General features: G+C 33.7%; 1 protein-coding gene across 1 annotated transcript in view; it reads right to left on the reverse strand.

Annotated features, from left to right (window-relative positions):
- LOC149081778 (uncharacterized) overlaps window positions 1-15,267 on the reverse strand; it is a 173,595-nt gene extending 158,328 nt beyond the window's left edge. Inside the window, exon 1 of the mRNA XM_089235540.1 lies at window positions 14,609-15,267. Coding sequence (XP_089091666.1) covers window positions 14,609-14,677 — 69 coding nt within the window. The 5' untranslated portion in view covers window positions 14,678-15,267. The remainder of the gene's footprint in view (window positions 1-14,608) is intronic.
- Between the last annotated feature and the right edge of the window lie 257 nt (window positions 15,268-15,524).

Consider the following 15,524-nt stretch of genomic DNA (forward strand, 5'->3'; position numbering starts at 1 on the left):
CGTCTTGGCTCAGTGGGTGTGGTGTCGGAGCTGCTGAGTGAGACGTCACTTCCCTTGCCATACTTTTCTCGCAGACGACATCCGTATACAAAACGTAATTTATATCGAAGAGGATAATTTAAAATTTCGGTTGCTTATTTTACTGTCGCAAGCGAGTGGCATCTCATTTATGGCGTTCTAGTGTCACTGGTATGCACGGGTGGTATTTTTTATTCTTTTTTTTTTTTTTTTTTTGTTATCAGTGATAACAAAGATCATTGAGCAATCAGTGATAAACAAATACGAGTTCAAAATTAAGGAATTTTGAATAGGAATATAAAGTGCATTCGGAAAGAAATGAAAAAGGCAAAGAAATACATAAAATCTAAGAAAGAATTGGTAAATAATGTTTTTTGATATTAACATTTAAAATAATGATTTCAAATATTAATGAACTTTATTGGCAAACGGACAATCTCAGGTATAGATCTAGATATTCTCCAATCATCTCTAGGAATGTTTGTACCAATCCTTTGAGCATCGCTAATTTAAGGCTAGTACTTACTGTTTCAACTTCCTGCACTTCTCACATCACAGATTAACGTCAACCTTAATGTTTGAGAAAAAAAATATATACCCTTCCATGGGCCTGGAGTAATCTTTCACAACCCCAGGAACTTCTAAAAAATATTTTCCGGATGCGGAATTCAGAAAAAAAACTCAATGGACCGGAAGGAGCTGACGAAACAACGGAACTGCTTCTCTCACCAGTTTTTACATTGTATGTATCTTGTAGATTTACTGGAACGAAAGTGGGTGCCGTGGTTTTCTCATCTCCTAAGCGGAAATACAAGTAACACTGGCCTTTCACGCTTTAACCAGTGCGGGAAGCATCAATCTCACAAATACAGTATAAGTTATAACGAGTACGGCTTATAATGAGAATCTCGCTGTTACGAGTAATTCAGAAGTAATTGTCAACAACTCGTGTTAAAGATACAAAAAATATTCGCTTGCAGTTATTTCATGAATGAAAATCTCGAAAAAACCACACCTTTCTCTATTCTCTACTCTCTTTCTTCAAAAATTATACATGAAATAGAGAGACTGGAAAGAGTGGCATTTTTTAAAATCTCTTCACCCTATTCATAGATATTTATAAATGGGGTATGTCAGCCCCCCACCCCCCATAAATAAGACCGCATGCTGTATTTTATCTTCTTGTTATCTATATAGGAGGTGGAAGAAAATTTTATCCGTGGGTGTAATTGTTGAGCAGGTGGGGCACGACCTCTACTATCGATGTCGTTATTTCCATTGAAAAATACCTCCCCCCCCCCTTCTTGGAGTCTTCCAAACATGGGCACGGGAAAACAGGTCTCTCATTTTCCCTGCCTTAAATTTATTGGAAATTTTTATAGTGCAACGAATACTCCAGTTACAGAAACCACTATATTCCGCAAAAAGTTCAAAATTTTAAAATAAAATCAACATTGTGGGTGTATGCATGAACAGATATATAACTCCAGATTAATATTTAAGCAAAAACAGTTCAAAATAAAAGGAAAAAGAAAGGTAAACTGATCTAGTTTATTTCTCCTTTTTATATGTTCGTTCAATGCAAAAAAGTAAAATTCGTTCATAACGAGAAATAGGTTTTAATCACAATTTTAATTTTGAATGTTATACGGTAGAAGTCCGTTATATAACGAACTTCTACTGCATTCCATCATGTGCCAACTATTCAGTAATAAAAAATTAATTTTGCTACTCCAATTTTCAACAAAACATTCACACAAGGTAAAAATGACAAAGACGAGTGCTGCAGCGTAAAAAAAAAACCACCACAATTCCGACTCAATAATCTGTTATCTTGGAAGTGGAATCTACAACCAGAATTTGACAGAACCTTTTTTTTTTTTTTTTTTGATGATGATGATGATGATGAAAGAATGCTTTTTGGAAGTTTCAAACCAAGTTCCGATCTAATTAACCTTCATTTGCTTGGAATGATCGTGGTGAGACAAAAATGATCAAACGAAATACAGGAAAGATCAGAAACGGTGCTTCAAACCAAACTATGGCAGTTGTTTCTCTAAAAAAGACTGATTAAGATTGAGGAGAGTATTTCATTCTGAAGAGAAGAAAAATCCAAGACAAAGAAGTGAAGTGCAATGTCAATTAAGAGCAAGAACAATTTAAAAGATGCCGAATATTTTCTCTCTTCTAATTTTGGAAGAGATTCTCTTCCAAAATTAGAGGGGGATAATGGTATTACAAGCTAAAGATATTTTCCCAAGATGAAAGAAAAAAAAAAAAGAGGTGAGAGAGGACGAAATCGAATTAAACAAAGAATAATATTTCAGACTAGGTTTGTCCCACTTGTGGCACGTATGGTTTTAACTCTTTGAACGGCACATTGCTATTTATCACGTCGCCTTAAAGGCCTCTTATTTTAGTACTGTGTGACAAGCCTAAATATTTTGTAAAAGTGATTCTTCAATGAAACACTTCTCTCTATACGAACGCTATACTCCTCTTACTTTGCACCTGTTAAAAATTAGAAGACAACTAAATTAAAAAGTATATGACATTTCATAAGGGTTCAGTGATTTCTGCTATGCCCCTTGAAGGGTTAAGTGTGGTAAGCAAAGATTTTTTCTTCCAAATTTCTCGAATGTATCTGAAAAAAATATAAAAACTTACAGTACAAATTTATTTCTTTGAACTCTGAGTACGAGTTCAAAGTTTAATTTGTTTTCAATTTAATTCAAATTTTCTGAGACATTTCTTCAGAATATAGGGAATATATAATTCAGAAATATAGGGATAACCTGCATATACGTTAAATGTTTTGGCAGCCACGAATGAGAACAATAAAAAAAATGACTGGTAGCAACATTTTCACATTGGAGAGTGGCAGAATAAGATTTGTAGTTCTGACAGTTGCACATGCTAAGAAAGAATCGGTCACCACTCTGCTCTAATGACAGGTTTTCTATCAAAATTGGAAACACAACTATGATCGAACAAGCCATTTCAGTCATTTAGATTTGAAACTCTCCAATGGCATAAATGATAAGTGCAATGATATCAAATGGATAAAAATGGAAACTTCATTCCAGAAAACGAAATACTGCACTGATTTCTCGAAGGGTTCGCAATCTTAAAATATATATATATATGTATAAATCATTTAATTCTTCTCATAATACGTTAACTGTTTACCTAAAAGCAGATTGGGATTGGTATCTCATTTCAGCAGTAGCATAGTGTTTTTAGGAAACCTTAACATATGTTACAACCTTTTCCTTTCAGGAGAAAAACAATGAGAATGAGACCAAATGAATACAATTTAATCTATCAAATCACCAATCTTCTCCCATTATCTGTAAGTGATCCCCGCAATATAGTGTCTTAACGGAAATTGCATTTTGGGGGGGGGGGAACTCATACATCTTCAAAAATTATGCACAGAAACCCTTTAAATATATATTTATTGAGACATTGTTATTTCAACTGTTTCTTCTTATATGAAAAAAATTATGCAATTACAATGAGATCAAAAAGCAAAGATGGATTTCTTTGGTCATCATTTCATGGGTCAAAAAGAATTCACAAAAATAAACAAGATAGTTGTAAATCAAGTTCTATTGCACGGAACGTTGGAATCACCTATAATTCATATGCACAAAGGATTATTAATGGTTACTCAGAACCATGAGAGATTGTTACTTTACTGATATATATATATATATATATATATATATATATATATATATATATACCTTCTCCTAAAAGTTTGTAAGTTGAGTTTTGAATCACCCTGTATATATATATAACTCTCAGAGTCTGGATATTTTAAAATCAAACAACTTTTTTTTTACAAAATGTAGTACAAACCAACCAGTTTGTATTAGATCATAATCTGGAGTCATGGAACTAAAATTATATAGGATATATAATTTTATATATAGAATTATATAGGATATATAATTTTATATAGGATTATATAGGATATCTAATTTTATAGCAGAACCCACTATTGTAAACCTAGCTAAAATTTAACCCCTAGGTATAACAAAAATTTATTCCGTGCAATAGGATAGGCTATTGTCATATTAGATTACATATAGGGAACCAAATTTTCAGTCCCCTGAAGTCAATTATAATGGGGTTTGACCCTGTTGAGGGTCAGTGAAAAGTACACTATGACCACAGTCCAACAGCATTTCATCCCATCAACATATGTAGGCCTATAAGTAAACTGGATTTCCCTGCCACCTTGGGAGCATTTGCAAATGGATAGTTGGGTAGTTAATGGAGCCCTGCATGACAATCCAGTGGGGAGAGGGCAAATTTAAAAATGGACACAGAAAATTTAGTATGTACTGAAAGAATAAAACTTGGATTAATCATTAATTTACAAACTATTTAATTCTCAGGGATTCAATGTTGTGCCCTTTTACAACCATAAGTTACCAAGAATGGTGGATTTATTCATTGAATCACTGGTTTGAATTAAAACAAAAATGTCTGCTTATGGTGTGAATTACGTTGATATTACATTGAGTAAATTGAATTAACTGCTCATTCTACATATTATTTCTTTCTGAATTACAAGAAAAAGTGTAAACACGATAGTGTAACTAAAGCCCAACATTTAAAGCCAAAATATTTCCTCTTACAACATATTTAGCATTACTGATTAATGAATGCCAAAATGGTCATATGAAACCTAAAGCAAAACTTTCCCCAAGAGCATTAATATCTTTTAATTAGCACTTAGGCCTACCTGAGGATTTATCAGTCAAACACAAAGTAAACCAAGGACACCTTGGCTTCCTTATGGCATAGCAAAAACTATATTAAATCATGAGAAAAATGAAAAAAATATGTTTGTCTATTTTAAGAAATTTGGCTGATACTTGAACTCCTTTTTGATTTGTGAAGCTCTCTATTTTGCAAATCAAACTTTATGTACTCCTTCAAAACAAAATTGTGATTTTTTCCTCCCTTTATAGTTTCATCAGCATAAAACTCTAGTGGAACAATAACCACCTAGCCTAGAAATACAATTTGAATTCATGTGGGGGAAAATGTAAAGTTTTCCAAATTCCTAGACTAAACACAAAATTTCCCTATATGATGATCAATATAATTTACGTAAAATAATTTAATTCCAAATAGCTTGATAAGAAAATTTCACAGAACTTATACATATATGTAGACACTACATGTATGGCAATCCACCAGTCCCATAGACCTATGTACATCATCAGTTTCAGCTGCTGTGAAGTCGTGTTGATATCATGGTGAATGCATAACGCATGAATCTAAGGTTGACTTCTTGTTGGCAGCACAGAGATGGTTGATTGAAGTTCGTTTTTCATTGTCCCAAATTAAAAGGAACTATAAGGCATGAATGCAAGCTGGTTTCCCAATTAACAATCTGTCTCTTCGCAGGGAGAAGACAGATACAATACTTACATAACAAGAAATTTGAAGCATCTGTCATTTTTACTTCAAAAATGAAAGACAGATATGGAGCACACTAAATCATGCATAACTCTGACTTATGTCAGTGCCACATTTTCAGATCATGCATTCTAGCATGTGCCAATTCTTTAAAAATTCCTCCACAGAAATGGGGTTCATAAGGTACATACCTTATGAACCCTGGACTTATAAACCCTTAAGAGCCAATCAAATTGATTACAAATGTTGGTGCTACGACTACTTAACTGCACATGTACATATAAGTTCATAAGGTGGATGTATGCCTTATGAACTTAAATGACCCAGCCCCTCATCCGGGCAATGGCTAAAATTGACAATGGTCGATAGAGCCTGGGCGGTGCACGGAATGAAATGAACTTAAATGTACATGTGCAGTTAAGTAGTAGTAGCACCAACATTTGTAATCAATTTGATTGGCTCTTAATGGTTTATAAGTGAAATTGGTAAAATATGTCAGACAAAAGTATTGAATATATCCACATCCATGCAAGCTTATTCATGCCATTACAAATGTAGGGCTGATAATAATTTGCTGATAATTATTTCCTTTGCTTTCTAGTATGTTTACATCTCTCACCAGGTAATTAGCCTAAATCATTAGTTATGCTAGATACACTGAGCTTTAAAATTACTCAATTTTGTCTTTGGGGTGTAATATCAACCTCGTTTTGGATAGGACAAAGATTTTCAGTCTTAAACAGTCTCCAAATGTCAAACTGCAAAAGTATAACAAGAAACACAATCTTTTGCTAAAAATGGCATACAGTTGAACCTCCTATAAAGAACACTCCCCGATAGAGAGAAAGAGGAAACACCTCCCATTAACAGACTTTTTCATTGTGTTGATGGACCTCAATGTCCCTTACTATAAATTAAAGGACACTCCTTGTTAGCAAACAAAATATTTGCACAGGTGTCTATTATTGAGAGGTTACACAAAAAAAAAACCTACAAGGGGATTAAAGAACTGGAAATCTATAAATTTGTCAAAATATCTGGAACTGTAAAAATTTCCAAAACTATACGAAACTGACACTACCCTGGTGTTAACCCCAGTACAAAAATGTGGCATGAAAATTGTTATATCGTTATTATCATCAGGAGGTTAGTAATGCATGAGAAGCACAAAATTTAATTTTGCAAGATGTTCAGATTTCTGTTTGTGACGGCCATGCTGCATAGTCATGTTGGGGATCTCTTACAGTAATGTTCAAAGTTGACTGTAATAAGTGTTTTAGGTTTGCTCGCGATAGTCCTTTCTATTTCCTTCAATGGAATCTGTTTAGAGACAATATAATACAAATCTAGAAACAATAAGCTACAAAAGCCAATAATTTTTCATACTGCCTTAACATACAAAAAAATAATGTCTCAAGCTGTTTAAAAATGCCTAAAGCTGGACTCAATTGTCTACAACCTCGGCGCAAATGCGAGCCGATCTCCCCGTTAAAAAGTCTCGCCACAGTCCTACAAACAGTACAAATATTCAGTCACTACACATCACTCACTTCACTTCTGAGATATAGATGGCAGCACTGAAAAATCATACACAACACTAGATACACACTCAGACTGTTAGGTACACACACACTTACACTTCCGGCACAACTCACTAGGTAGTAAATTGCCTATGGCGATAGACCTGAGTTGTGCTCGGTTTAAAAAAAAAACAAAAAAAAAACCTCAAAGTGATACAGGGTGTTTCGAAATTCATGCATATCATAGTTTATGAATATATTTTTTTAAATGAATATGAATGATTTAACAGAAAATAACATGTTAAGCTTATTAATTAAAACATTACTTTTAATAAAAGTAAAAAAACTATGAATCTACAATACATATTAAAAATGTTAGACTTTTTCACAGACACAGGCACATTTTTTTTAAATTATTACCAGATTGCTTGAGACTTTACAAAATCTGCAAGAATTAATGTTTGATATTGCATTAATGGTGTTAGTGTTCAGTTCATTCATACATGATCTTTGCGGCATGCCACATTTTTAAGATAACCAGAAATTTTAGTACTGGTCCACTAAGAATCCTCATATTCATGAATAGTCCTCACATGATTAACCCTAGATAACTAAACGTTCGTCTAATAGACTATTGATCCCTGTCAGTTTTCAGTTTTGTGAATTTGAGATGTTATTGTGCTAGCACCACCTCACTCACAGTACCTTCATAATTATAGTTTTTAATTGAAATATTATACTTCTCTTAAGTTATGTTAATTTTTTTGAAATAAAGGAAATATAAAAATTACTTGTTTTTAATTGGTAGCCTATGAGTGGAATGATTAGTTACTGCGCAACACTGATTTAAGTTTAGTTATCTAGGGTAAAAAAAATTGTGTTTGGTGCGCTATATCACGCCACCAGATTGTGGGGCCCCAATTTTTTTTATTTTATCATTGTCTATGGCAAAGTTCACACAGACATTATTGTTCAAGTCATTTGACTGTTGAACAGCGATTAAAAATACTCCTGATTTCAACAGGATAGTGCCACACATAAAAAAAAAGTTTTCATGCTTTAACTGATTTTTTTTTATCGATCGTGTCATCACACACAGACTTAGGCCATCTTTCACCTGACTAGTAGCACAAGGACCTTTTCTATGGGACAATCTTAAAACTGTTGCATAATGTAATAATCCACATATGATAGATGAACTCAAGACCAACGTCATTAATGCAATATCAAACATCAATTCTGCAGATTTTGCAAAGTCTCAAGCAATCTGGTAAAAAAAATGTGCATGTGCAAAAAGGCTAACATTTTCAACATTTATTGTAAATTCCAAGAGTAAAACTTTTATTAAGGGTTTTATGTTTTAACTCATAAGTTTAATCTGTTACTTTTTGTTAAATATATAATTCATATTCATTTAAAAAACATTCATAAACTATGATGTGCACAAATTCTGAAACATCCCGTAGAATGACATGAAAACCAACAGATCCCCCCCCCCAATAATACTATCACAGGCTCAACTAAAACATCCTATTATATAAAAATAGACTCAAATTAATCAAAATCACTTTGAAAATGTCCATGTCCTAAACTGTCAAAACTTCAAAGTGCCAAAATATGACAAACCAATAGATTCTAATAAAAGCATAGAAGGGGGACCCCTTCTCTGAAACATTTTAGACAATGAATGATTTTTACAGAATAACATGGTAAACTATTAAGAAAAGTTTAAATTAACATGCAAGAGAAAGAGCACCGCTGCAATATTTATAGGCTCTGTTACAGTAATATTGTTTTATGATTTAACAAAAATTTTACTTGTGGCGACAGCTCTCAATAGGGTTGTGAAACTTTGTTCTTTTGCAGTCTAGTAAATTGCATTGCTATCGCACAGGGTTGGGTTTTTGACATGTCAAGCATCAAAAACTGGTTTAAACCATCAAAAAAAACTGTTGAAACCCATCAACAATATGAATAAATGCTTTTGGATAACATTTTCACTACAATAGGTATATAACATGAAGAGAAACTTTTTTGCATTTTATAGTGTTTTATTTTTAAGAGCTAATTTATTAGGTCTATAATAGTTACAAAATATTAATTATAATTTGCTATTTTGAATTTCTTACCAAACAAAAAGCTTATATAATATACAGTTTTATGGTTCATTTTAAAACTACTGATAACCTGTGTTCAATTCACTAAGTGTAATACAGCAGCTTCTCCAAAATATGTGAGAGGGGATCAGAGAGGGTTAGGCTTTTGACCAATGAAACTAACTCTGTATTGAAATAGTCAAAAACTTATTGGCAATGTTGTAAAACAGTTTTTTTTACCTGATAGATATGTTAAATAACAAAACATGTTTATATACATTAAAGTGTTTTATATTTTGAATTACTGAATATAAAATATCTATTTTGGTATTTCAAATTTTCTCATCTACCAAAAATTTTATTCCATATTAAAAATTCTCATTCAGCATCTCTTAATACACTAATTAAACTCATTTATTCTCACCTAAACATTTCTTAGCTCGAGCTGTATAAATCCAGAGTTTTAAAGAGTATTTTCAATCAAAGCAAAGCTGGAAGGGCTTGATACACAAAAAATTGTTTTAGACATTCAAAATACAGCTTCAACTGGAAAAGCATTGCATTATATAAATGCTAGTAAATATACCGTATCATAGTCAAACTTGGTCATTCTTATACTTTTACACAATGAATAAGTTATAGGAGTTTCTTAAGCATTGTATGCAATCAGCACTGCCAAATTAAAGGGCATTTTAGTCCTACAATTTAGTATTTGATTCCCTCAATCCAAATATAAAATTGTAGGTATATCCTTTTGTTATGCACAATAAGGGTATTGTTTTAAGTATCTGTGATTATATAGATAATTTAATGACAACAGAAATCAACATTATATTTATATATGCCATAAAAAACTTTTTAAACATGTGTGCATGTTATGCATGTATATTTATGTGTTATAAAAAGAGTACAGCAGATGGTTCATATCTATGCAGATACATAAACAGTTGAGAATCATCTTGAATTGAAAAGTATCAAATCATTCCACAGTTTTTCTTTCAATTTTTATGCTATGTTCTATTGAAATTGCATATTTTACAAGAAAATATACATATATATTGTTCAAAATACTGTAGAGGGCAGGAAATTATTTTACGATCATATTAACCCTTAACTGACACGGTGGGGTCCTTTTGACTCCACGCATTCTTAATCTTGCCACCACTTGAAAAAGAAATGCAACTGTATCATCTTATTTTCAGTGCTTTTCAAGCTAATTGTTTGCTCGTGTTTGACATATTTATGATGCTATTCTACTTTTTCTTCCCCCATATCATTGATCAAAGTTTCCATGGGGTCAAAATGACCCCATCTCACCACTTGCATAAGTGGATTTTTTTTTGTTTGTTTTTTTTGTCTGAGGGCAGGAATGTTCAGATCAAAAATGGCATTTCGGACGAGCGCCAGTTTTCTTAATAACTGTTTCAAATTAATGTTCAAACATCTGATGTTCAAGGTAATGATGAGGATAGTGTTGATAGTGTTGATCTGTGTGATCAGCATGTCATGGTGTTGTTTGCAAGTAGTGTGTTTCCGAAATAGAATAAGAATAATTTTGGTACTTGTGAAAATATAATAAATATAATTTTAATTTGTAAATTTTATTTTCTGAGTATATTTCAATCGTATCTGTTCATTTTTTAACCTTTTTTTAACCATGAAAGTTACGTACAAAAAATTAAATAAACAATTTAAAAAAATTTTCAAAAAGTCATGTATCCCCCCCCACCTCTTCATTTCTTTCGAATGTGTGTCTTAATAAAAGAAAATTTTTGGGAAAATAACTAAAGAAATTTGAAAAATTATTTAGTGAATTAGGTGATTAACCACCTAATTAATTTTACCTAATTAACCGATGAATGAAGTCGTGTAAAAAACCCATCACAATTGATAAGATTCTTTTTGTTGATTTTTAAAATGCATTAATACTTGCTGGAGTCAAAATGACCTCCACAATTTCAGTTAAGCACGGAATTTTCAAACACATTGTTGAACATTATATATACAATCAATATGTGTATTTTCAATGGGAGTTTTTACATTGGAAAGCAATATTTGAGGTGACAGAGGGTTTTTAACTGTGTGATAGTTTAAACTGTAGACCAAGTCAAAACTTGCCTACCCTGCTATAGCATAACATTTATTAGTACTGGATAAAATGTCCTCCATTTTTCAAGAACATCCTGGGGCTGATAGATGGCTAAAGTATCTGCTGCTATAAATAAGTGTCCATGACAGATACCTAGATTTCTGGGAAGGGAGAGGAGGGGTCCACCGCTAAAAGTATTTTGGAACCACTGATGCAGAATATTACTAAATTGAAGTTTGAGGATAATGCAAAATTTTGGAGTCGATATAAGCATATCTACAACACGGAACAAAATCTGTAAATTCTACAATAGCCAAATTTTTCCCCCCCAAAAAGCACTGATGGCGCATAAAAATATACTTAGCTCATATGAAATTTAGGTGAAGCCTGAATTTAAATTTGTCAACATTTTAAATATTATTTGCACTTCAAATCTCATTTTTCATGTATGAAAGATATAAAATATGATTTTTTTTCAGTGAGTCGCAGATAACGAAAACAGCTGTATTTAGCAGATTATTCAAACCCTTGCCCCATAAGACAATAGACCCCCTCCTGGTAAAATCTGAATAATTTAATATAAGTTAATGCTTTTATGTCATCAACATAGAGGAAACATTATGAACGGATAAACAAAGTTTCAACAATACTCTTATTAAGACCTATTAACATTGTAAAATCAAAATATCAATAAAATTGAAATATACACTCTATCACAACGTAATCATATAAATCACCGGCCTAATTAATCAGCACAGTCATGCAATAAGGATTCCTGATGGGTTGAACAAATAGGTAGGTATATACAAATAATTTCAAGTCAGATCTCTGTATAATGCCACCCATCTTATAACATCAGTTATTAAAGTTCCTTGCAATTACAATTAAAAACCTAAATTGACTAACTGAGCTTATTGGTTATGAAGCCACTTCTCCTATGAAGTCTGGGTTTTCTGGTGGCATTATACAGAGGTCTGACTGAATAGCAATGAAATCGAAAGCAACATAGCCTACATATGATTCTGAAAATTGCACAATAGAATCAATTTATGTGTTTCATCATAAAAGAAAATATGTCACATTTATTCTTAAATAATTATTATAGTAATTTACTTTTTAAAAAAAACAGCTACGAGCATAAAATGAAATTAAAAACATTTATTGAACGCATTTCAGCTTATAGATACCTAGATATTTAAATCATATATTATATCGAATGGAAAAAAAATAGTCTTATACACAGGGGCCGCAACTAGGGGTGCAGCAGGCAGGTCTGGTGCCTCAGGTCCAAGACTACAAGGAGTGCAAATATTACTCATTAACCTCATTCAACTCCTTCACTTTTTGGGACTCCCTGCCGTAGAACAAGGATTGTCAAATCGCATAAAAACCTAGGCGCTGGAACAATTTTTTTAAGAAGAGCCACACTGTCTTTTTTTTTCAAGAAAAACAGCAAACAATGTTCCTTTTAACTTCCCAAAATTTAGAGACAGCCTTAGGTATTGATGGATATGCTGATATATCGACTGATGTTTCAGGAACATCTCTTATAAAGCCACTGACTATACATTTTTTTTCACTAGCTATACATATTTTAAACCTCCTGCAATGGTACATGCAACACCTTTTAGTGAATTGGACTACGATTAAGAGCCCTTGTATGTCTCCTGAGGTCGAGATGCGAAAATCAAGTGATTTTAAAAGACTCGTGTGCAAGGGCAACAATTTTCAAACTGAACAATTCAATATCTTAATAAAAAAATACACTACAATAGTTATGCGGAAACAATCAACAATGAATTCAAGGCTCCCTCACAGCTTCTATCTCAATTGATGCTAGACTGCTCTTGACAAGAGATCAAGAGGATAAGTCAGTGAGCGACCAACAGTGTGCAAGCATGTTAACGACTAAAAGAATGACAGAGGGAAATACAGAGAGGGATCGGATTAGTAAGAGACCAAAAGCCTGTCCCCCCCCCCCTCCCAGACTAACAGGACTCCAGCCTGGGACTAGGGACAATTCTTATTTTTCACTGATCAATTCACTATTTAAGGGTTTGTAAATAATCAAGTTAAGGATTTGCAAAGTTCCCTGCCGGGGGGTCCTGATGCAGGATGTGGTGGCCATGACCACAAGAGTGTGTATAACATTCTTCTGCAAGCATAAGAGTGACCTAAAGAATGGTCTAGTGGGTGTTTGAGCACCTAGACAGTCAGCATTAGAGTGTACAAACTTCACTCAGGGAGTGTGAGAGAAAAAGTGATCTAGAGCAGCTAATTCTCAAACTTTTTTGGTCTATTTCAATGACAGACCCCTGTATCTCTTAAATTCATTCCTCAAATTCACAGATTTATTTTGTGGTGGCTGAGATCCTGGAAAGTGCACACAGAACCCTATGGGCTCCCTCCATGGAGCATAGGTTGAAAACCCAACCTATATAGTCGCTCAACCTAGGGTATGAAAGCACTTTGTAAGAAGTCCCTGGGATCAATTTGATTTACTACCATTGTAATGACACATGACATTTTGAGCTATGTAATTGTAATTAAATTTTTATGATGTGCAAATTATAAAAAACAAAAATTTGGGCCTACATTTGCATTTTATGGGAGAGTGGTGGCAAAATTAGACTTTTGACACTACCGGAAAGGGGTTGAGCAGTGATCTCTATTACAAAGTGTCCGTGGAGCATTTGCCTTCACTTCAGAGGATTTGCAGCATCCAAAAGGTTAGGAAACATCAATCTAGAGGATGTGTGAGTATGGGAGTGACTGATGGAGTGGCATGCAAGCATACATATAAAGTGAAAACACGTGATATTTACAGAGGGATCAAGTCAGTGACCAACTAAATGAGTGTGTAAGCATGAGAATGACCGAAAGAGTGACTTAGAAAGCACAGAACCAAATCACTGAGTGACAAAAAGTGATTGAGAGCGTGCAGGGACTTTTAAAATGGGGAAACATACTTAGAAATGTTGAGAGGGAATCAAAACCAATATTTCTATTAGGTATTATAGAGATGGTAGCAAATACTTAGGGGGTGGTAGGATACAAGTTTACGCCTATGTCACAATGAATCTTTTAATAGAAATTCAAACTGGTGGACCAGATTAAAAAAGAATATTCAATGTTGCGGGGGAAAAAGAAAAGGTTGCAAGCTATGGAGTGAAGGTTTTTTTTTCTTTTTAATATGGTGGGGCCCGCACCAGGTAGCACTTTAAAAGAAAAGCTTGCCACAGTGTTCATGTCAAAATAATGAATTCAAGGCTCGTAGCTGTTAACCCAGATCCCTAAAATCAGGGCTTCCCCCCCCCCTTTTTTTCATGGCTGGAAGAATTCACATACTACATCACTTAGCACAGCCCTGGGTCAAATAATCATTTAAATATTGAGAAAAAAAAAAAAAGCACAATCACCAAATAATTAAATATTTCTTCACTCACCTTTGCTTCGTATGAGTCGCTTTCATTGAGGGTCTGTGTCTTCAACTTGTACGTGAGATATCTTAACATTTCAAACTATACCCTGTCTTTATAGAGAGTGGCATTTAGAGTAATTATTCCCTGTGCAAGCCAAAGTCCCCGTCGTCGTAGGTACCCTCGCACGAACTGGGACCAACTCGGCCGGTGACAGTGATCTCACTTCTAGGGTCCCTTGATCCGGACATAACATGCACTGAAACAACACACTCCAGGTACATATATAAACAAAACAAAAAAAATCCGAAACGGAAAAAGAAAATTAAAAATCCCTAAAATAACGTGAATTTCATCCCATTTGTAGACAATTATGCATAATTATAATTATTATACAAATGGATGTTATTTACTACTGAAGTCCTCCTTTTCTCTCTCTCTCTCTCTGGGGGTGGAAAGTTTCAAGACATTGTTGAGAATGTTCTTCTTACTTTCGAAGACAAAGGAAACATAAAAAGAAGAAGATGAAGAAGAAGTTCCCCCACGAAGAAGTTCTTTCTTCCGTTTCACTTGGAAAGAAATGAAAGGGAATAAAAAACGGAAAAAAGAGATCCTTTCTCAGAAGCAGACGACTGAGACACTCAATCGACCATCTTTACTCCGCGGTCGCTGCCATGAATTTGAGCAGAAAATCCTCCGCGATTCCGGTTAATATCAGCTGTTGGGTATAGGCGGCGCTGCTGCTGCTGCTGGCAGTGTCGATATTTCTCTCTCGCTCTGTGGGGGGGGGTTAGGAATGAAAACGTGGAGGGATGGAGGGGAGGGAGTTGGATATTTTGTGTTTGTTTTAATTCAGATACGAGACAGATACTCGTTTACACAATAAGAGAGAGCACCTAACGTTTTTTTTTTTTGTTTTTTTTTTTCTATTTTGGTATTTCAT

This window comes from Pholcus phalangioides, unplaced genomic scaffold (assembly GCF_987345545.1).
Source record: "Pholcus phalangioides strain wild (caught in Gottingen) unplaced genomic scaffold, Ppha-v1.0 ptg000009l_1, whole genome shotgun sequence".
Classification (NCBI taxonomy): Eukaryota; Metazoa; Arthropoda; class Arachnida; order Araneae; family Pholcidae; genus Pholcus; species Pholcus phalangioides.